Source organism: Peromyscus leucopus, chromosome 7 (assembly GCF_004664715.2).
Source record: "Peromyscus leucopus breed LL Stock chromosome 7, UCI_PerLeu_2.1, whole genome shotgun sequence".
In the NCBI taxonomy this organism is placed as follows: domain Eukaryota; kingdom Metazoa; phylum Chordata; class Mammalia; order Rodentia; family Cricetidae; genus Peromyscus; species Peromyscus leucopus.
In genome coordinates, this window is record NC_051069.1 from 15,316,202 (window position 1) to 15,337,794 (window position 21,593).

The 21,593-nt window shown below is 47.1% G+C and overlaps 2 protein-coding genes across 4 annotated transcripts in view; both read right to left on the minus strand.

Moving 5' to 3' along the window:
* Edc3 (enhancer of mRNA decapping 3) overlaps positions 1-597 on the minus strand; it is a 32,902-nt gene extending 32,305 nt beyond the window's left edge. The window contains exon 1 of one of the 2 annotated variants that reach the window (XM_028865077.2): positions 535-597. The gene's annotated coding sequence lies outside the window, so the exon portion shown is untranslated. Of the gene's footprint in view, positions 1-446 lie in introns of both variants that reach the window. The other variant, XM_028865075.2, reaches the window with a different exon arrangement.
* A 9,664-nt stretch (positions 598-10,261) lies between these two features.
* Positions 10,262-16,944, minus strand: LOC114690337 (cytochrome P450 1A1). Of its 2 annotated transcripts, none has more exons than XM_028865085.2 (7): positions 16,755-16,944; positions 13,258-14,105; positions 12,636-12,762; positions 12,459-12,548; positions 12,245-12,368; positions 12,009-12,095; positions 10,262-11,864 (listed from the first exon to the last, which is right to left on the minus strand). In XM_028865085.2, exons 2-7 carry the CDS (start codon positions 14,092-14,094, stop codon positions 11,555-11,557), a joined length of 1,575 nt encoding a protein of 524 aa, XP_028720918.2. In that variant the 5' UTR covers positions 14,095-14,105; positions 16,755-16,944; the 3' UTR covers positions 10,262-11,554. The 2 variants fall into 2 exon arrangements, with proteins under 2 accessions (XP_028720918.2, XP_028720920.1); XM_028865087.2 differs by having other exon boundaries at positions 13,258-14,108.
* Between the last annotated feature and the right edge of the window lie 4,649 nt (positions 16,945-21,593).

Genomic DNA, 21,593 nt, shown 5'->3' on the forward strand with positions numbered 1-21,593 from the left:
AAGAGGGAGAGAGGGATGGAGAGAGGAAGAGGGAGGGAGGGAGGGAGGGAGAAGGAGAGAGAGGGAGGGAGAGGGAGAGGGAGAGAGAGAGAGAATGAGAATGAGTGCAAGCCGCAGTGGCAACTTAAGCTGGCCTGAGAGAGACCAGGCCGCTAACTGCCATCTCTCTATCTCGGGACTCCCACCTCAAACCCAAATCCTTGGGCTACCTCTACACGTAACCCAGGGAGTACTCCATGCGCGCCTGCGCGCGCACACACACCCCAGTTCCTGCCTGCCACACACATCCTGCACACACACGCGCACACACAACCAGTCCCTGCCTGCCTGCCAATATAAAGCTCTACAAGGCCTGGAAGCCCGCAGCCTAAAAAGCAAACCGAGTTGACCACCCCGGAAGCGCCAGCCAACGAGCACCGCGAGCACCCGGCCTCCCTCGCGCTCACCTCCCCACCGTCTACCCCAGCCTGGGCGGCACGCCACACCAAGCCGATCCCACGACGCCAAAACACCACCAAGGGGCCTCACGCCCACCTCCACAATCACAGAAGCAGCCGCCAGCACCGCCGCCGGAAACGCCCCCGTGCCTCACCGACCTGGGCTGATGTCACTTCCGTTAGAGCGTCATAGGCTAGAGCCCGGAGGCCTGGGGGCGGGACTCCCGGGAAATTTGAGAAGATCGGGGTTGAAGGGAGCGAACGAGGGAAAGAAAGAGTGCAAGTGTACGCGGTAGTTTGTCAATTTGACACAAGCTGGAGTTATCTGAAAGGAGGGAACTTCAACTGAGAAAATGCCTCCGTAAGACCCAGCTATACGCAAACCTGTAAAGCATTTTTCTTAACTAGTGATAGATGGAGGACGGCCTACCCCATGGCAGGTGGTGCCATCCCTGGGATACTGGTCCTGGGTTCTGTAAGAAAGCAGGCTGAGCAAGCCCTGAGGAGCAAGCCAGTAAGCAGCACTCCTCAATGGGCTCTACAACAGCTCCTGGATCCTCCAGGATCCTGCCCTGTTTGTGTTTCTGTCCTGACTTCCTTCAAGAACAAACAGTGATGTAAAGTATAAGCAAAATAAGCCCTTTCCTCCCCAAATTGTTTTTTGGTCACGGTGTTTCATCGCAGCAATAGAAACCCAAACTAAGACAAGTTGGTACCAGGAGTGGGGTATTGCTGTGACAGACCTGGTCATGTTTTTGGGAGGATTGTGGAAGGACCTTGGAACTTTGGGCTAGAAAAGCCACAGAGTGTTGAGAGCTCAGTTGTTCTAAGGAGCTGGGAAGATAACGTTGAGAGTGTTGCAGACGATGGAAGCCTGGCTTGTGAAGTTTTGGAGGGACATTTAAAGACTATCAGGACCACCTGATAGTCTTAAGATAGTATTAAAGATAGTATTAAGACTCTGTGGTTCTGGTTAGCTGGGGCTGAAGAATCAGCTTTGAATAACAAGAACTGCTAAAGTGAAACCTTGGCTTTGCTGAGATACTCAATGTTGTTTGGCTGGAACTGAGAAATTAATGGTGCTTAAGAAGAGAACAGTGTTGTTGAGGTGAAATCTACTGGGAAATGTTTCCTGAGAGCCATCACAGAGAGAAAGAGATGGGGAGGGGAGAGGAGGGGAGGGAGGGAAGGGGAGAGAGATAGAATTTTTGGGCTAGAGAGATTACTGAAGTTAAAAACACTTGTTGCTCTCCCACAACCATCCATAGCTCCAGTCCCAGGAGATTTAACACCCTCTTCTGACTTCTCAGAAAATCACACAAGCTCATGGTGCACGTCTTAGGGTTTCAGTTGCTGTGAAGAGACACCATGACCACAGCAACTTTTTCGAGACAGGGTTTCTCTGTGTAGTTTTGGTGCCTGTCCTGGATCTCACTCTGTAGGCCAGGCTGGCCTTGAACTCACAGAGATCTGCCTGGCTCTACCTCCCGAGTGCTGGGATTAAAGGCATGCACCACCACTGCTTAGCACACAGCAACTCTTATAAAGGAAAACATTTAATTGGGTGGTAGTATGTGGGGTTTTTTGTGTGTGTGTGTGTGTGTTCTGACAAATAAGCTTGCCTGAAGATCAGAAGGTGGAACTAGCCACTAGTTAACCATAGAGGCCAGGCAGTGGTGGCACATTCCTTTAATCCCAGCACATGGGAGGCTCATGCCTTTGACACCAGCACCTAGGAGGTGGAGGCAGAAATATAAGATGGCTAGGGACAGGACCTCAGCTTTCCAGGTGCTGGGATCAGAGGCATGATCCTTCCTAGTGCTGGGATTAAAGGTGTAAGCCACTACTGTCTGGCCTCTATGGTTAACTAGTGGCTACCTCCACCCTGATAATGGCTCAGTCTATTATCATTATGGTGGGACATGGCAGTAGGCAGGCAGACATGGTGCTGGATAAGGAGCTGAAAATTCTACATCTTTAATCCACAGGCAGCAGGAAGTGATCTGTGTCTGTGACACCAAAAGTAGCTTGAGCATATCAAACCTCAAAGCCCACCCCCACAATGATGGCCTTTCTCCACCAAGGCCGCAGCTTCTCCAGGGCCACGTCTCCTGTATTAGTCAGAGTCACAGAACTTATGAAATGAATGAATCTCTCTCTCTCTCTCTCTCTCTCTCTCTCTCTCTCTCTCTCTCTCTCTCTTCATACATACATATACACATATATATAGGAATTTATTGGAATGACTTACAGGCTGCAGTCCAACAACAGCTAGTTGTGAATGGAAAGTCCAAGAATCTAGTAGTCGTTCAGTCCACAAGACTGGGTGTCTCAGCTGGTCTTCTGTACACGCTGAAATCCCAAAGTAGGCTCCAATGCCAGTGAAGGAATGGATGTGCTGACTAGATGAGAGCTTCTTCCCTGTCCTTATATAGGCCTCCAGCAGAAGGTGGGGCTCAGATTAAAGGTGTGTCTTCCAGCCTCAAGGTCTGGATTAAAGGCTTATATCATCCGGCCTTTAGATCCAATCAAGCCGGGCGGTGGTAATTGTAGAAATTACTATCAATATTCAAACTGTCCTATCTTTAGGAGTTGAAACCTGTTAAAGCTTGTTCCAGAGTGATTCAATCCATTCCTGGAGTCTTTGTAGCATCTTTACCATCTGGCATGACCAAGTGTTCCAGGATTTTTTTTTTAACTACATCTTCTGTCCCAGATTTGTGGGCAGTTGTTTTCCTAAGAATCCCTGTGTCACACTCTGGGTATTAGGAAGTCAGAATGCTCATTTCTGTGAGCTGGTCATTGCCTTTAAAATCTAGGATGTTAGCCAGATGTGTTAGTACACGCTTGCAAATCCCAGCAGTCAGAAGGCTGAGACTTGAAGATCAAGACTTGGAGCCAGCTGGGTGGTGGTGGCACACGCCTTTAATCCCAGCACTCAGGAGGAAGAGCCAGGTGGATCTCTGTGAGTTCGAGGCCAGCCTGGTCTACAGAGTGAGATCCAGGACAGGCACCAAAACTACACGGAGAAATCATGTCTCGAAAAACAAAACAACAACAACAACAACAAAAAAAAAAAAAAAACCCAAAAAGATTTGGAGGCAGTCTGGACTACAAATCAAGACCCTGCATCCAAAAACAAACAAACAAACAGATCTCAGAAGTTGATAGACAAGCAGATAGAGATGCATCATGCTGGTTGAACTTTGCCACTTCTATGTGCAACAGTCTCTTCTTTTTTCTATATTCTAAACTCCTAGCTCCTCAAGATAAAGGGGATGATGAATTTGAACACCATTATTAATTACTCATTTGTTTATCCCCTCATACTATAATCTCAAGAGAGCAATAAAAATGTCACCATCACCAAGGCGATATCTGAGAACGGTTACATAAATTGTTTTTTTTTTTTTCTTTGTTTGTTGCTTGCTTGGTTGGTTGGTTTTTCAGTACAGGTTTTCAATGTGTAGTGCTGGCTGAACTGAGACTCACTCAAACTCAGAGATCTGCCTGTCTCAACCTCCCAAGTGCTGGGATTAAAAGTGTGTGCGGCCACCTCCTGGTTCATGAATTGTTTTACACATGCTGTCCAAATTCCTTAGTTTGAAAATGGTATTGTAGTGGTATTGTGTTCCCCAATATATTGTGTACCCTAATAAACTTTTCTGGGGTCAGAGACAGAACAGCCACAATATTAAACATAGTGAATAGGCAGTGGTAGCACACGCCTTTAATCCTAGCATTCCAGAGGTAGAAATCCCTCTGCATCTCTGTGAGTTCAAGGCCACATTGGAAACAGCCAGGCATGGTGACAAATGCCTTTAATCCCAAGAAGTGAGCCTTTAATCCCAGGGAGTGATGGCAAAAACAGAAAGGTATACAAGGCCTGAAGACCAGGAACTAGAAGCATTTTGGCCTGGTTAAGCATTTGGCTGGTTAAGCTTTCAGGCTTTCAAGCAGCAGTTCAGCTGAGATTCATTCTGGATGAGGACTCAGAGGCATCCAGTCTGAGGAAACAGGATCAGCTGAGGAACTGGCAAGGCGAGGAAGCTGTGGCTTGTTCTGCTTCTCTGATCTTCCAGTTCACCCCAATAACTGGCCTCAGGTTTGATTTTTATTAATAAGTACCTTTAAGATTCATGTTACATCTGGCGCCCAACGTTTGTGGTACAAATTCTGGAAAAAGTCACTTGCCTGTGGCCTTTCAGGCCCCAGCTCAGACCTAAGCTACACGTTCCCGGTTGTGGTGGCACACCGCACACCGCACACCGGTAGGATTTGCTGAAGGAGGGAGAGGCAGGAGGATCCCTGGAAGGCTTGCTAAGGAGAAGCTCCAGCTGACTGGGGACCAGCGACAAACGGTGCCGTGGGACCATGGAAGCAGCGGCTGCTGCTCTGAGTTGCCGGCTTCTTCTCATCATGTTGGTGACTGCGGTGCTGCTGCTACCTGGGACGAAGGGTTTACCGCTACTTGTTCGGAGAAGAATTGCCAGGACCATCGTGTTACAAGAAAGCCTCGGCAAAGGTCAGTTTAGAAAAGTTTGGCAAGACAAATGGTGGGAGAAATTGCTGTGAAGATTTTCTCTTCTAGAGAAGAACGTTCATGGTTCTGAGAGACAGACAGACATGAGACTATGATTGCTCCAAACCACAGAGGAGGCACAAAAAAAAAAAAGTCTGCAGGGAACCATGACCACACCTAACAGCGACTTTGAAATCTTCAAAAGGAAGACGGGACTCCACAAAGATGATTCCACATGGACTATGGTAAAGCCATTAAGCTGCTTTGGACTACATACTGCTCAGGACAATTTTGAGATGGCTAGCTGAGATGATCCAGCCTAACAGACTACTTGAACAAGGACTTGAAACAAGCCCTGCACTTTCTCATTTTGCAGCAACTGGACAAATGATACAGGACTTGACAATTAACCCAAAAATTTTCTTTTCAGGATTCCTTAAAGATGTCTTCACCCCTAGAAAGCGGGAAGTAATTTTAAGAAAAAGCCACCCACATTCCCAAGAAGTGGTGTGGGTGGTTTTTGGTCATTTAATGAGTTATGGATATTGTCATTGTTTACAATGGTTGGTTACAAGTTGTTGATTGTTGCAGGGCGTGGTGGCGCACGCCTTTAATCCCAGCACTCGGGAGGCAGAGGCAGGCGGATCTCTGTGAGTTCGAGGCCAGCCTGGGCTACCAAGTGAGCTCCAGGAAAGGCGCAAAGCTACACAGAGAAACCCTGTCTCGAAAAAACAAAAAAAAACAACAACAAGTTGTTGATTGTTAATGGTCAGGAAAAAAGCTGAACAAGCAGACTAGATACAGAGGTTTGTTAAAAAAAAAAAAAGAAAGGAAGAAAGAAAGAAAAAGAGAATATAGATATGAAGTAGATCGAATCTACTCTGAGAAAAAAGATAAATAATAGGATAAATGGGTAGATCACTGAATCTGCACTAAAAAAAGAGGAAGATATAAAAATGACAAAAGGTAGATTACTGAATCTATTATGGAAAGAAAAATACTTTAAAAAGGAATTACTTGTTTTAAATAGGATAAGTAATGAAATTTTTGTCTGAATTTATCAAATGTTACTGGACTGGACATTGTTAGTATATATACTAGAGTTTTTTGTCTGAATCTGTCAAATGTCAAATGTCAAATGGACTAGACATTGTTAATGTAATTTTTGACTATATATATTGTATATACTTATTAGACAGTTTTTCTTGTATTAGTTATAAGCTTTTTTAAATTTTAGATAAAAAGAGAGGAAATGTGGTGGTATTGTGTTCCCCAAAATATTGTGTACCCTAATAAACTTATCTGGGTTCAGAGAACAGAAAAGCCACTAGATACTTAGGATAGGCAGTGTTAGCACACACCTTTAATCCTAGCATTCCAGAGGCAGAAATCCATGTGTTTAAGGATACAGCCAAGCATGGTGACTCACGCCTTTAATCCCAGAAAGCGAGCCTTTAATCCCAGGGAGTGGTGGTAGAAAGCAGAAAGGTATATAAGGCGTGAGGACCAGAAACTAGAAGCTTCTACCTGGTTAAGCTTCAGGCTTTCGAGCAGCACAGTTCAGCTGAGAGCCATTCAGATATGAGGACACAGAAGCTTCCAGTCTGAGGAAACAAGATCAGCTGAGAAGTTGGCCAGGTGAGGTTAGCTGTGGCTTGTTCTGTCTCTCCTATCTTCCAGTGTTCACCCCAATACCTGGCTCAGGTTTGATTTTATTAATAATAACTTAAGATTCCTGCTACACTATGGGAAAAACCATTAAGCTGATTAACACCACCAAAAGATCGACTTGGGACTACAAACTGTTTAGGACAATTTCAAGATGGCTAGCTGAGATGATCAGCCTGACAGACTACTTGAACAAGGACTTGAAACAAGCCCTGCACTTTCTCATTTTGCAGCGACTGGACAAATGATACAGGACTTGACAATTAACCAAAATTTTTTCTTTTCAGGATTCCTTAAATATGTCTTCACCCCCAGAAAGCAGGAAGTAATTTTAAGAAAACAATGCCCACATTCCCAAGAGGTGGGACGGGAGGTTTTTGGTCATTTAATGAGTTTTGGATATTGTCATTGTTTACAATGGTTGGTTACAAGTTGTTGATTGTTAATGGTCAGGAAAAAAGCTGAACATGGAGATTAGATTCAGAGGTTTTGTTTAAGAAAAGAGAAAAATAAAGAAGAGAATATAGATATGAGATAGATCTTTGACTCTACTCTAAGAAAAAGAGATAAAGAAATAATAGGATAAATGGGTAGATCATTTATCTACACTGAAAAAGTGTACATGAATCTACACTGAAAAGAAAAAGGGGAAGATATAAAAATGACAAAAGGTAGATTATTGAAACTTTTATGAAAAGAAAAAAGAGAATTTGAATATGATAAGATAAAAAGGTCAATTTTTGAATCTACTTTTAAAAAGGAACTACTTGTTTTAAATAAGATAAGTAATGATAATTTCTTGTCTGAGTTTATCAAATGTTACTGGACTGGACATTGTTATATATTAATGGATTTTTTGTCTGAATCTGTCAAATGTTAATGGACTAGACATCATTAATGTAATCTTGACTGTGTATATTGTATATACTTATTGGATATAATTTTTCTTGTATTAGTTATAAGCTTTTTTAAATATTAGACAGAAAAGGGGAAATGTAGTGGTATTGTGTTCCCCAACATATTGTGCACCCTAATAAACTTTTCTGTGGTCAGAGACAGAACAGCCACAATATTAAACATTGAGGATAGGCAGTGGTAACACATGCCTTTAATCCTAGCATTCCAGAGGTAGAAATCCCTCTGCATCTCTGTGAGTTCAAGGCCACATTGGAAACAGCCAGGCATAGTGACAAATGCCTTTAATCCCAAGAAGTGAGCCTTTAATCCCAGGGAGTGATGGCAAAAACAGAAATGTATATAAGGCCTGAAGACCAGGAACTAGAAGCATTTGGCTGGTTAAGCTTTCAGGCTTTCAAGCAGCAGTTCAGCTGAGATTCATTCTGGATGAGGACTCAGAGGCATCCAGTCTGAGGAAACAGGATCAGCTGAGGAACTGGCAAGGTGAGGAAGCTGTGGCTTGTTCTGCTTCTCTGATCTTCCAGTTCACCCCAATAACTGGCCTCAGGTTTGATTTTTATTAATAAGTACCTTTAAGATTCATGCTACATGTTTTTTTTCCTACCATTTTAACCTGCACAATTCATTGTTGTTGTTTTTTTAATGAAGATTTACTTTTTGTAGGTATGTGACTATTGGGGAGGGCATATGCACATGTTGGGGGGGGGTGCACCTAGGTTCCCAGAGATACCAGAAGAGGGTGTCAATTCCCCTGGTGTTGGAGTTACAGGCAATTGTGAACTGCCCTACAAGGGTGCTGAGAATGAAACTTGGGTCCTCTGGAGGAGCATCAAGAACTGAACTGCTGAGCCATCTCTCTAGGCCTTCTTGGTTTGCTGCTGTTGGTTTTATTTTTAGAATATTCACAAAGTTATACAATTATCACTCCTATTTTTAGAATATCTTCCCAATTTTGGAAGAGACCCTTTACCTCCTGTAAGATGAATTGCTAAATGGTCTTATTAATAAGAAACCCAGAGCCAGATATTCGGGTGAAAACTGAGAGATTAGAGGAATAGGACAAGCCACATTCAACCTCACCTTAACCAACTCCTCAGCCTCCAAAGAGACCTACTTCCTGTATAACCACGCCTATATGCCTTTCTGTCCCTGCCATCTCACTTCCTCTCTCTGCCCAGCTACATCACTTCCTCTTTCTGCCCAGCTCTGTCACTTCCTGTCTGTCTGTACAGACCTCAAGACCTCCCTAGTTAGTGCTGGGATTAAAGGCATGTGCCACCATTTCTGGATCTGTTCCCAGTGTAGCCTCCAACTCACAGAGATCTGGATGGATCCCTGCCTCCCGAATGCTAGGATTAAAGGCATGTGCTAGAAATTGCCTGACTTCTGTATTTACTATAGTGGCTAGCTTTTTCCTCTGATCCTCAGATAGGTTTTATTGGGGTACACAGATAAAATATCACTACAACCTCCCAATTCCCTTTGCCCTGTGTTCCCTGATAATCACTAAACTAATTTCCGACTCTATTTGCCTACTCTGGATAGTTTATAGGCTCCTCTATATTATATCAGATAATACACATTTGTTTGCTGTTTCCAAGCAGGATCTCATGTATTCCAGGCTGGCTGCAAATTTTCTGTAGCTGAGACTGATGTTTAACCTCTGACTACCCTGTCTTGATCCCCTGCTTGCTAGAATTACAGGTGTGTGCTACCACAGGAACTCAAGGATTTGGCATGCTGGACAACTCTCAACTGAGTTACATTTCCCCCTCCAAAGTTTTTGTTTGTTTGTTTGTTTGTTTATTGTTTTTGTTTTAAAAAAAACTAAGATTGGTAACTGGGCACCATTGTTCCTTCTGACTTTGGTTTGCTCCTTATGGTGGCCTGTAGCTCTTGGTGAATGGAAAACTATCTACTCCAATCAGGAAGCATGACTGATAACTGCTAGCCACTACAAGCTGTTTGAGAAGGAAGTTGAGTGGGGTGATACTAGGAAGGGTCACATCCCAAGATGCAGGTCCTCTTAGCACGCTAGTCACTGGAACTTCTGGTTGTATGGGTCTGGCATTCACCCCTACTGGACACTGCCACAGACATTCCTGAGGGATGAGGCTTTCTGCATTGAAATGTGAGCCCCTCAAGAGATGGCTTCTCATCCTTAAGGAGGGCTCTGCTCAGATGCCCCCCAAAGACCGAGGGCCCCAGCATCTGTCCTCACCTAGCTCCATCACCAGCTCTAGAACCCATGTTCCCTATGCAGGACTAGTAAAGCCCTGGTTACCACGAATTAGATAATGTGCTTATGGATCAGACCTTTCCACCAGCTCTGGGGGCTTCTGAAAGCAGCGTTTAGTTTAGCGTTCAAGAGGATATACTCCATCAGCGTGTGACAAGTTAGAGAGTCAGACACCACCGACCCTCTGCCTGGGAGCAGTCCCTCACCTCTCCATCGCCATGAGAAGACACAGTGGAAGACTGAGCTCAAGGTGTGAATGTGGCCTAACTTCAGGCTGAACCCTTTCCACATGGCTGGGCTGTGGTGGCACATACCTTTGATCCCAGCACTCAGGAGGCAGAGGTAGGTGGATCTCTGTAAGTTCAAGGCCAGCCTGGCCTACAGAGCAAGTTCTAGAACAGCTAGAGCTGTTACACAGAGAAATTCTGTCTCAAAAAAACAAAAAAAGAAAACAATAACAACAAAAACATCTTCATGTATAGTACTTCCAGGTAATATTTTATTTATTATAGGTATTTCCTATATATTTCTAGATACTTGAGTTAGGGTTTTCTCTGTGGCATTAAATTCATTGTCCTAAAGCTCTTAAGATATGACTAATATAAATGCATAAGCAAAAAATACAGGCCCCAAAAAGGTCTTGTGTACAAACTTCTGGGTTTTTTTTGTTTTGTTTTATTTTTTGTTTTTTCAACACAGGGTTTCTCCATGTAGTTTTGGTGCCTGTCTTGGATCTTGCTCAGTAGAACAGGCTGGCCTCAAACTCACGGAGATCCACCTGGCTCTGCCTCCCAAGTGCTGGGATTAAAGGTGTGGGCCACTGCTGCCTAGCTGTACAAACATTTTTTTAAAAAAGATTTATTTATTTATTATATACACAGCATGTATGACTGCAGGTCAGAAGAGGGCACCAGATCTCATTACAGATGGTTGTGAGCCACCATGTGGTTGCTGGAAATTGAACTCAGGACCTCTAGAAGAGCAGTCAGTGCTCTTAACCTCTGAGCCATCTCTCCAGCCCCCAAACATTTTTTTAAATGAACATTTTATACAGTAAAGAAGAGAGACCAAGAGATGATACAGTGGTCTGTGACTACATCCTAGTACTCAAAAGGTTGGTAAAAGAAGAAAAAGAATATGGAATTCAAGGCCATCCTTGGCTACATACCAAGTTCAGAGGCAGTGTGGGCTATACAAGACTCTGTCTCAAAAGTCACCCTGGTCCTACTGTCCAGAGAGTCTGTCCCTCTGTTCTTGGATCTTCCTAGACACAAGACCCAGCACTTCCTGAACAGGAACGGGGGCTTTGCAAGGACAGGAGAAACCTGTTTATTCCAATGAAGAGTGAATAAAGGTGATCTCCACAGTGTCCTAGACCCACGTGGGAAGGCTGCTCAGCCTTAGCAAATGGCAAGAGCACCTCAGTATTTTGAGCTGTCTTCTCCCTCTGTTCTGCATAGCTCCCAGTTGTCAAAGAACCCCGATAGATCCTGGCATGACCTGCTCTAAGCATTTTTCAAACTGGACAGCCACTGGAGCACCCAGAGAGCTCTTCGGGGCTTTTCTGAGGCCCAGAGACCCGCTTACCCTTTCAGGTCTCCTAGCTGAAGCTGAATTTAGGAAGGCTCTGAAGTTCCTGTGGGCCACTGCTGTGCCCAGTGTCTGAGATCAGCATATAGAAAAGCAAGTCCAAAGTAGAAGGCAGGCACAACTCCCCAGAATCTGTTAAATCCCTGGAACAGCCCCCTGGTCTGGGGACTACAGGACAGTCTAAGCCTGGAGATGCTGAAGCTCAGAAGACCGCATCTGCACTTGGAAATGCTCGCAACGGGCATGCTTTAAAGTCAGTCCATAAATAGGAGTCATATCCACCTTCTCTCCTGGTGACACGTTGAATTCCATTTGCTGCAGCAAGATGGCCAGGAAGAGAAAGACCTCCAGTTGGCCAATGGTCTCCCCGATGCACCTCCGCTTGCCCAAACCAAAGAGAATGACTTTGTCACTCAAGGCTTTGTCCAGAGTGCCACTGGAGGTGAGAAACCTTTCAGGACGAAAGTTGTTTGGGTCACCCCATAGTTCCCTGTAAGCAAAAGGAGATAGTTCAAGTAGATGATCAGGGGCTTATAAGTATCAATTAGGTCATTTCCAAGGGGCAGGAGGGTCTGAAGCCCAGGAGAGGACGGACCTAGCCCACCCAGGAGTTTCCACTGCCCCGTCAACTTACTGGTCGTGGTTAATCTGCCACTGGCTCACAAAGATACAACGTCCCTTGGGGATATAGAATCCACACAGACTTGTGTCTCTTGTGGTGCTGGGGAAAGAGGAAGCTCAGTCAGACTCAGGGCCACAGGAGAAATCTACCCCTTCCCCATGCCATGTCCCTCCCAGGAGCTCCGACTGGCTGTGCACACTAGACTAAGGTCTAGTATCAAATATCAATGGCTCTATGGCCTGCCTGACCTGTGGGGGATGGTGAAAGGGACGAAGGATGAATGCCGGAAAACCTCCAGGATGAAGGCCTCCAGATAGGGCAGCTGAGGTCTGTCAGAAAACCGGGGCCTCCGACTCCTGCCAATCACGGTGTCTACAGAATACAGGGATTCAAGATTAAGGGGTTGCCAAGACTTTATCAGAGTCCCCCACTTAGAGTCCTTTGAATGGAGCCACCACCTACCTAGCTCTTCCTGGATCTTTCTCTGTACCCTAGGGTTTGTCACCAGGTACATGAGGCTCCAAGAGATAGCAGTTGTCACTGTGTCAAACCCTGAACAGGACAGAACAGAGGGAGAAGTTAGGTATGCGGCAGCTTTGGATACCTAAGCACAGAAATTATACACTGAAGAGCACATACCAGCTCCAAAGAGGTCAAAAATGATACTAATGACCTTATCATCCGACAGCTGGACATTGGCATTCTCATCCAACCTTTTGTCCTGACAGTGCTCAATGAGGCTGTCTGTGATGTCCCGGATGTGGCCCTGGGAGACAAAGGAGCACAAAGTGAATGAATGGCTTCCCACTACAGTCCAGACCTACCTCTCCATCTAGGCCTGGTCCCTCCCAGTCATTAGCAACCTGTTCAAGAGATGACACTCTGAAGCTGCTTTCCTAGCCTCCCTTGGCCTCTCCAAGTCTCTTTCCTACCTCAGAGAACTGATGGCCCCAGCTCAAGGAACTCTGGAGGCACAGAACCTGACACACTCTTAGTAATTAGATGTTCTTTAATGTTTTTCTACCGTGAGGCCAGGAGACAGGTTCCTTAACTCTTCCTGGTCCAGCAAGAAGTGGCCCAGGTCTCCTCCTATTCAGTGGCTCTTATCTGATGGCTGCCCAGAGGGATTAGCCAAGAAAAGTTCTAGTGACCTTCTGAGGAGGGAGTGCACCCTGCTCCTGGCTTCAAGCTTGTCTGTGGCGTTCTGGCCCCAGACCCTACTTGCTTCCCTGCCCACCACCTGCTTCTCCCAAGCCTCTACCTTCTCGAACGTTCGGTAGTGGTTTTTGATTAACTTCTGCATAAAGCTGTAGAACCTCTTATTCAAGTCCTTGAAGACATCCAGGGAAGAGTTAGGTAGGTAGCGGAGGACAGGAATGAAGTCAGCCGGGTATCCAGAGCCAGTAACTTCCCCAAACTCATTGCTCAGGTTGACTATGCTAAGCAGCTCTTGGTTATCATGGTCATAACGTTGGCCAAAGCACATGGCACAGATGACATTGGCCACGGACACTACCAAATACCTATAAGGGTCGAAGTGGCCAACCTCTGCCATCAGCTTCTGGAACTTGCTGATTAGGTATTCAGCCTCCTTGCTCACATGCTCCTCCAAATAGCAAGAGGATGCAGAAGCTGGGTCTTTGGCTATGGAGAAACTCTTCAAGGCATTCTGGGCCAGGCGCCGCCGGGCAGCCCATACTGGTCCAGAATCTGGGTTGAAAGTCATGCTCTGGCCATTACTGATGAAATTAAAACTGTAAAAGTCTGGCCGGCCCTTGAAATCTTCACCCTGCTTCACCAGGGCCTGCCGGATGGTGTTCAGGCCACTCAGCACCACCACAGGTGTGGAGCCAATGCGGATCTGCAGTACATCCCCATACTGCTTGCTCAGCTTTGTCAGTGACAGGTGTGGGTTCTTCCCCAGGGTCAATATATGCCCAATAAGGGGCCATCCCCAGGGTCCAGGTGGAGTCTTCAGGCCTTTAGGAACCCGAGTCCCTGTGGCTCTGACCACCCAGAATCCAAGGCAGAAGATGGTGATGGCCAGGAGCAGCTCTGTGGCTGACATGGAGTCTAGAAGTCCATACATGGAAGGCATGATCTAGGTGGCTGCTGAGAGGTTAGGCAAGAAGAAAGAAAAGACAGACCATCAGACTGAGGGTGAGGGATGAGTATCCTGAAGTGGTACCGTGCTGGTTAAAGAAAGGAGAAGCCTTCCACCTAGAGCTGCCTACCGGGCATAGAGAGAGACAGAGATGGTTTGTTGAGCTGCCACTGTGTGCCCAAAATTCCACAGTTCTTTTTTCCTATACACAGAAAGGCTGGGGTCAGGTGGACTAAGCTCTCTTGTAGAGAAGTCTCAGTACCCTGGAAGCTAAGTGTGATTTGGTCTTGGTTTTTTCATACGATATATGTTGATCATATTCTTCCCACTCACACAGTCATTTTTTTTTTTTTTATTCAATCCTAGCCCTAAGCTTATGAGGAAGGAAGGCTTCAGTAAGACAGAGAGGGTAAGTAACATTCTCAAAGCTACACAGGTAGGAAGTTTGGGTACACTTTCAACCCAAGTCACTCACTTCCAGAAAACCTCTCTTTACTACTGTGAGCTTTCTTTCTTTTTCTTTTCTTTTTTTTTTTTTTCAAGACAGGGTTTCTCTGTGTAGTTTTGTTGCCTGTCCTAGATCTCACTCTCTAGACCAGGCTGGCCTTGAATTTACAGAGATCCGCCTGGCTCTGCCTCCCGAGTGCTGGGATTAAAGGCGTGTGCCACCACCGCCTGGCAACTGTGGGATTTCAAACAGTGACTTCCAATGTCTATGGTTTCCATTAACTTCAATGCTGTCATTTACTATGTATTTCCTAAAATCAGCTTTACATCCACCAGGTAGCATCATCCTAAACAATCTCTGTGTCTAAATACAGCTTTGATCCCCCCCACAACCCATTCCAATAAATGCACAGTTAACACATATCACCCAAAGGGTCTCTTTGGGTCCTACCCGCCACCTTTGGGAAAGCCATCTTATCGGGGAATTAGAGATCATTTGCTTCTTTGGCCTCATTTCATACTCTAGGGGGGAACTAAACCTCCAAATGGGGCATTGACTTGCCCAAGTCAGTCAACAATAGCAAGAGCTTTTAGGGAAAGCTCCATGGAATGTCCAGCTACTATCACAGGTGCCTCCCTTTGAGAATGAAAACATTTGAGTTCTCAGTTCTCCATGTTCATCTCAGGGTCTAAAGATGGTCACTTAACCCCAGTAGAGGACAGGAATGGGAGAGGGCACAGACAACCAATCCCCAAGGCCCGTTACTCTCAGGTCTGGTTCTCCCAGCTCAGCCAAGCCACACTTCAAAAGCAGATAGATACAGCTCCAAATAACAGTAATCCAGGCCAGGCTTTTTGTTGTGCTCATTGCTCATGAATGAATAGCCTGGCTTCCCCCACTTTTGCAGGTCATAAGAAAGCAAAATAAATAAATAAATAAATAAATAAATAAATAAATAAATAAATAAATGGAAGATTCCCACCAGGCTAGGGCTGTAAGAAAACTACTGACTGGAATCAGAAAAACCAAGAACTGGTCTAAACTTAACCAGAATGAGAGGACACTTTCTCTTTAGGCTTGTTCCAGAAAAGGTATGCAACTTTACAGTCTGCTCTACTGCTCTGCCCAGTCAGGAGAGTCATTTAGCAGTGAAATGTGGTCCGGGTGGTCCTGGACTAGTCCTTTTACCTTTGAAGCTTCAATTATGTAACCGAGAGAGGTAAGAGAAGATTGCCCAAGTCAGCTGGGAGGTGGTGCACTCAGGAGGCAGAGGCAGATGGATCACTGAGTTTGAGGCCAGCCTGGTCTACAGAGCCAGTTCTAGGACAGCTAGAGCCAAACAGAGAAACCCTGTTTCGAAAAACCAACCAACCAACCAACCAACCAAAAATAAAGATTGCCCAATTCAGAGGGTACAGACCTTAGGGAAAGCTCTGAACCACATAAGACAAGAAGATGTACAGTTCCTCCCCCAAAGACTACAGTCACCTTGAAGGGAAAGGGGCTTCCTGGAGAAGGTGACTCTCAGAGCATGCTGGAGACTCAGTGTCTTCCTTCAGTGAAGTGGGGATACTGTCCCCCTGTGTGTGCCATAGTTTCCCCTTCAACATAATTGGCATCCCCTTTGGAAGATGGAAGAGCCAGGGGGAAATGCAACTCATATTTCCACCAGCTAGCAGTCTATCAAGCTGATTGTACCCCTGTAAGGATGGATAAGGAACTCCTGAGCAGTGGGTGGTGCCAAAGCTCCTGCTGAGGCCAGCCAGAAACTCTTAGCTCTGACTTGCTACCCTTTGGGAGGGTACAGACTATCAGGGGTAGTTTTTAAATAAGACAGAGAACAGCTAGTAAAAGCTCAATGCATCTCCCCTATCCACGCAGAGAGGAGCCCTCTCCCCCACTGGCAGTCCCGAGGAAAGAGCTACACGGTGCAGGGACGAGGAAGCCCCCAGCGATCAGTGAGGCAGTGGGAGTTGACCTGGAAGTGGAGGGTATCTAGCTCATTTCTATATAAAGGTCTGACACTAGCTACTGGAACTTAGGCAAGTCCTTTTAGTTCTCTGGGCTCAGTTTCTCCCCTAAGGAATTTGCCTGCTCACAAAAAAGGCTTTTAGTCTCTTATCATGGAGGGGCTACCCGGCACCCCCTCATCCAAACAATCCTTTTCTTGGGAAGAAGAGCCAAGCCAGGAGCCCCCAGTACTCACCTTTGGCTGTGAGGAGGTGCTGAACTGAAGAGTGTTCGCTGGGGACCCCAAGGAGGATCAGGGAAGGCTCTAAGGAACTACCACCTTCAAGGTCAGGGTGAAGGCATCACCACCTTTATAGGACTCGGTGTCTGTGGCCACGCCCTCTCCCCTGGAGCCCAGTGATGGGACAGAGGGAGGGGCAGCCTTAGGGAACGCTCTAGGCAGGAGTGGGGGGGTGAGATTGGCAAGAAGCCATTATGGGGACATCTGCTATAGGTGTGGGCACATAAAAAAGTGAAGGCTGGGGTCACCCCCACTTTCAAGGTGCTCCATGGACAGCACAGAATCCTGCTTGGGGGGCGGTTGAGCGGAAATCCTGGGGCAGCCTAAAAAGCGAGTATTGGGGGCTCCATTTCGGGCCACGGGAGTCCACTATTTTTGCACCCCGAAAACACTGGGTGTGTAAGATCCTCTCGCCCACTACAAGCCAATGGGTGCCAGGAAAGGCTGGTGGAAGGAGAGCTGCTGGGTGGTGACTTGGTGACTTTCCTTCCCTGGTTCCTGAGTCCAAACTCGCGTGAGAAGCGCAACGACCCCAGCCCCGAGGTCACGGACAGGAAGGCCAGTGGCGCCATTGGACTGACTCTGTCCTTCACAGATTGGGTACCGGCCGAAGTTCGTGCTGCTTGATCTAGGGGTGGGGATGGATGGCAGGCGTACAGATAGCACCTCTAGGGTCACTTTAGGCAAGCTACAAGCGTGGGAGACCCCTCTTGCAGCTCCCGCTGGGCTCCCGGGGCTTGCTAGTGTTTTGCATACAGAAGCAGACCACATAGAGAAATCAGGCGACGGGTAGCTGCGGAGCTAGCGGCGGATAGTGGAGGAAAGGGTGGAGGGAGGATTCACGAGAGCTGGCAAGAGGATCAGGGGCCACAAAGGGGATGCTTGGTGCACGCAGGCTCTTGGGGAGTGCGTGCGTGAGCCTGCTGGGTCCTCTGGGGGCAGAGGTCGGCCTGCCTGTCCCAGCCCCACCTACTGGGGGCGAGGTGCTGTGAGTTGCGTGAGAAGGGACTGGAGGCCCGCGTGCAGCCACCCAGCTACCCAGCTCACAACCGGGCGCGGGTCCCAGTGTAGTCACGCTAGCGGGGGAGGGGAACCGGGGTGAGGCTCTTAAAGGGCCAGTCTCTCTTAGGGCGTTGGGGTGGGGCTTGAGAGATAGAAGTAGTCTAAGCTTTGCTAGGGCGGTGCAAAGGGCCAGGTTTGCGTGCGGAGCTCGGCTTCTGCCTGAGAGCAAAGGCCTGACAGCGTGTGTCCACATTTTTAGTGGCAGGACTTGCAGCACCACCCGGCACGCCTAGCTAGCTGCTTTGCCGGCACTCTCTGGCCCTGAAGAGTGCTCCCAAAGTAAGATGTCTAAGGAGAAAAACTAAACTTGTTAACTCAGTTCAGTCTGTTCCTAACATCTTCACCTGCCCTCCCCTGTGAGCCTTGAGCCCAGACATAACACTGACATCTGCTCTGTGACCAAACCAGAAAAAAACAAAAACCTTATCCACCACCCTCACCTCCCCCTCCAGTCACATGCCACCCTCTGGCATTGCCCAAATATTCGCAAGTGCCTACTATGCGCTGGACACTAGGCACGAATCTAACAATGCCCCTTTGATGGAGTTTACCCTCTGCAGGAGGGAGACAGGTGATAAGCAACAAAACACAGAGACCTGGCATGGTGCAAAAAAAGGGGGGGGCAATAAAAAACTAAAATGATAAGCAGGGGCCAGTTTACAACTGCAAATGGGGTGGCCTGGCGCGTGCGCTCTGAGATGACACTGAGTATGGGTAAAAGTGCAATGAAGACTCCAACCTCCCAGGTGTCTACCTGGAGACAGAAGGTGCATCCTAAACACTGTGGTTCCAGAGGGGCTAGTTATGTTTAGAGGCTGTAGGAATGGGGGAGGTGTTCTGACATTTGCCCCCATGCAAGAAGCACCCCCACGAGGAAGATGAGACTATGTAGTGTGGACGTGGTGTGAGCTGAATAAGATTACTCAGGCTTCTGTGCTGGAAATAGACGGAAGGGCCAAGAATAATTCTGTCCATTTTGACATCTGTCTAGCCCCATGACCACAGTCTCATCCAGGTCCCTGTCGCTGCTCCCCTTTGCTTTCTGACTCTTCCAACTCCTTCTTCCCCACGGTGCCTCCCAGAATGTGCAGAAACTTTCTGTCGTCACTTTTGCTTAAATCCTTCGAGGATCTGAAGATAGAAACCAGAATCTCTTGCAGAATCTACCAGGTCTGCCCATGGAGGCATCTAGCAGTCCCAATTCTGAGTCTTAAATGAAACATGGCTTCCCCCTGGATCCCTTTCTGCATCGTTTCCACAGCAAGTTAGATTCCACCTGATGTCAGTTCCAGAACTTCTCCATAGCCATCCTCAGGACATCTGACCCCATAACTGTGACCCTCATCCAATCTGCCTGTTCTTCCTCTATGCCCCAATGCAGAAAATCCACATGTGGAAAATTAATCAGACATACAAGTCTTTGTGAGGTAGACGTGACTGCCAAAGCTGCATGATCAGATGGGTACATGGCAGCAGTGGTACTGAACCCTAAGTGTGCAATGATAAAAATTAGGCAATGAGCACTGTGCATAGTAGTACATACCTTTAACCCTAATACTTGGGAAACTGAAGCAAGAGGATTTTCATGAGTTCAAGGTTGGCCTGGGCTACATAGTAACGTTAGGACAGGCAGGAGTACATACGTAACAGACATAGCAAGACTGGGAAAAATAAAAAGGAGGAACAGCAACAAAGAGAGAAAAGAAAGGGGGGATATAGCTGGGCGGCGGTGGCGCACGCCTTTCATCCCAGCACTCGGGAGGCAGAGCCAGGCGGATCTCTGTGAGTTCGAGGCCAGGCTCCAAAGCTACACAGAGAAACCCTGTCTCGAAAAACCAAAAAATAAAATACAATAAAAAAAAAAGAAAGGGAAGATAAATTAGGCAACAGGACAAGCAGGGGACATAGGAGGCCAAGTGGGTCTTCTCAGCATCTTTACAGGCATTCCACTCACTGCATCTCTGACTCAGCCTAAGAAACTTCATTGTACCCACTTTGGACCAAGAACCAGAGAGCTGAAAGAGCTTGTGTAGAAGTAAATCCTGGCCTCCAGCAGGAGCAAGACACTTCTAGATCCCTTAGCTTGCTCTACAATCACTCTCTTCCTCTTATTTCTGTTGTCCCTACCGATACCTTAGCTCCAGAGTGTTGTGGAAGCCTGCTCCTCATGGCTGGAAGGCCTAGTTCCACACAGCCAGGAACACAGGAAGCCCCACTGCTTGGCTCATGACCTCTGCCAGACTCTTGACTCCAAACACTTTATTAGCTAATAAACCAGACCTCCTTTTACTTCTCAGCTGGAGAAACTGACACCAGAAAGAACAGGCCCAGTGACCTGTGGCAGATGACATCAGAACCTAAAATTCTGGCATCTTGCTTCCGGGCAATGGCTCTTCCTGCTAAGGGGAGCCCCAGGGCGACAAGCTCAGGCTCTAAGCCAAGACCTTCATCTGCCCAGACCCTGTGTACTGGGGTAGTGGGGGTCTCACATTCACTATCACCAAGGCTTGTCTGGGCTAACAGCCACAATGGGAGGAATGGGGCCCTCTCTAAATCCCTCACTAATTGACAGGCAGAAGGTTTGGAGACCTTGGCACAGAGTTTAACACCCAATCCGAGGTCAAAGTTTATATGCCTTTGCGTGAGAAGTTCATTGACGCTCTGAGTGACTGATACCAGGAGCACATTGGGAGGGAGCGGGCTCTGGGTTCAAGGGAGGCAGACAGCTTGGGAGTCAGACTGGCAGAGTCAACTCCTGGGGGTTTTGGTCAGTACTGCTGAGGGATAGGTAGCAGAAGCCAGGAAACAAACTAGACCTACAGAAATCCCTTACCCAACAGGAAAGAAAGGAACCATACCCTAAAGGAAGCCGTAGCAGAGCCCAGGGATGCTACAGAAACCAGAGAAGGCTGAGGCAGATGACATAGGGACTCTGGGGAGCTTCGGATGGATGTGAGGAACTTAGAAGAGGTATCGCTGACCCTAGGTGGGACGCACAGTATGAGCAGACATAGTAGTGTAAGGCAGGAGGAAAAAGTATTTGAAGAGCAGAGTTTGGGTAGATGTGGAAACGTGAAACTTGTCTCTCAATATGTCCTCATCCCACCCTGTCACCCTCCAGTGCAGCCAAGATATGAGCCCCGAGTACCTTCCCCTATCTGTGCCCAGAGAGCCAGCGGGATTCAATTGGTAGGTCCCAGGGCTCAGATGGCGCGGCTCTCCACGGCCTGGGCTCTGGTCTGCTGCAGTTAAAGCAATGTTAGTTTCCTAGGAGAGTCTTGCTCTAACCCTGTTGTAGTGGTCAGTATTGCTGGTCAACTTGCCTGAATGTAGAATCGCCATGGAAACCTACCTCTGAGTGTTTCTGTAAAGGTATTTCTGAAGAGATTTGACTTTCAATGTGGATAGCACTGGCTCTTGGGTCAGGGTCCAGGACTGGATACAAGGGAGAAAGTCGGGAGTAGCAGCATTCACCTCCCTCTGCATCCCGACTGCAGAGGCAGTGCGGCCTGCTGCCTGGGTGTGACCCTTCTTTCCTCAAATTGTTTGTCAGTTACTTTGACGCAGCAACAAGAAAAGTCATGAATACACCTGTTGCTCTGACATAACTATTTAAAGTGCCCTCTTTTATTCTTAGAAGATTCCAGACTGGTTAGGTGGGGGGGGGGCATCCTACATTGAATTCCATGGTCACCCCAGTGATAGTAGACTTGTGAGGGTGCTGTAAGCTCA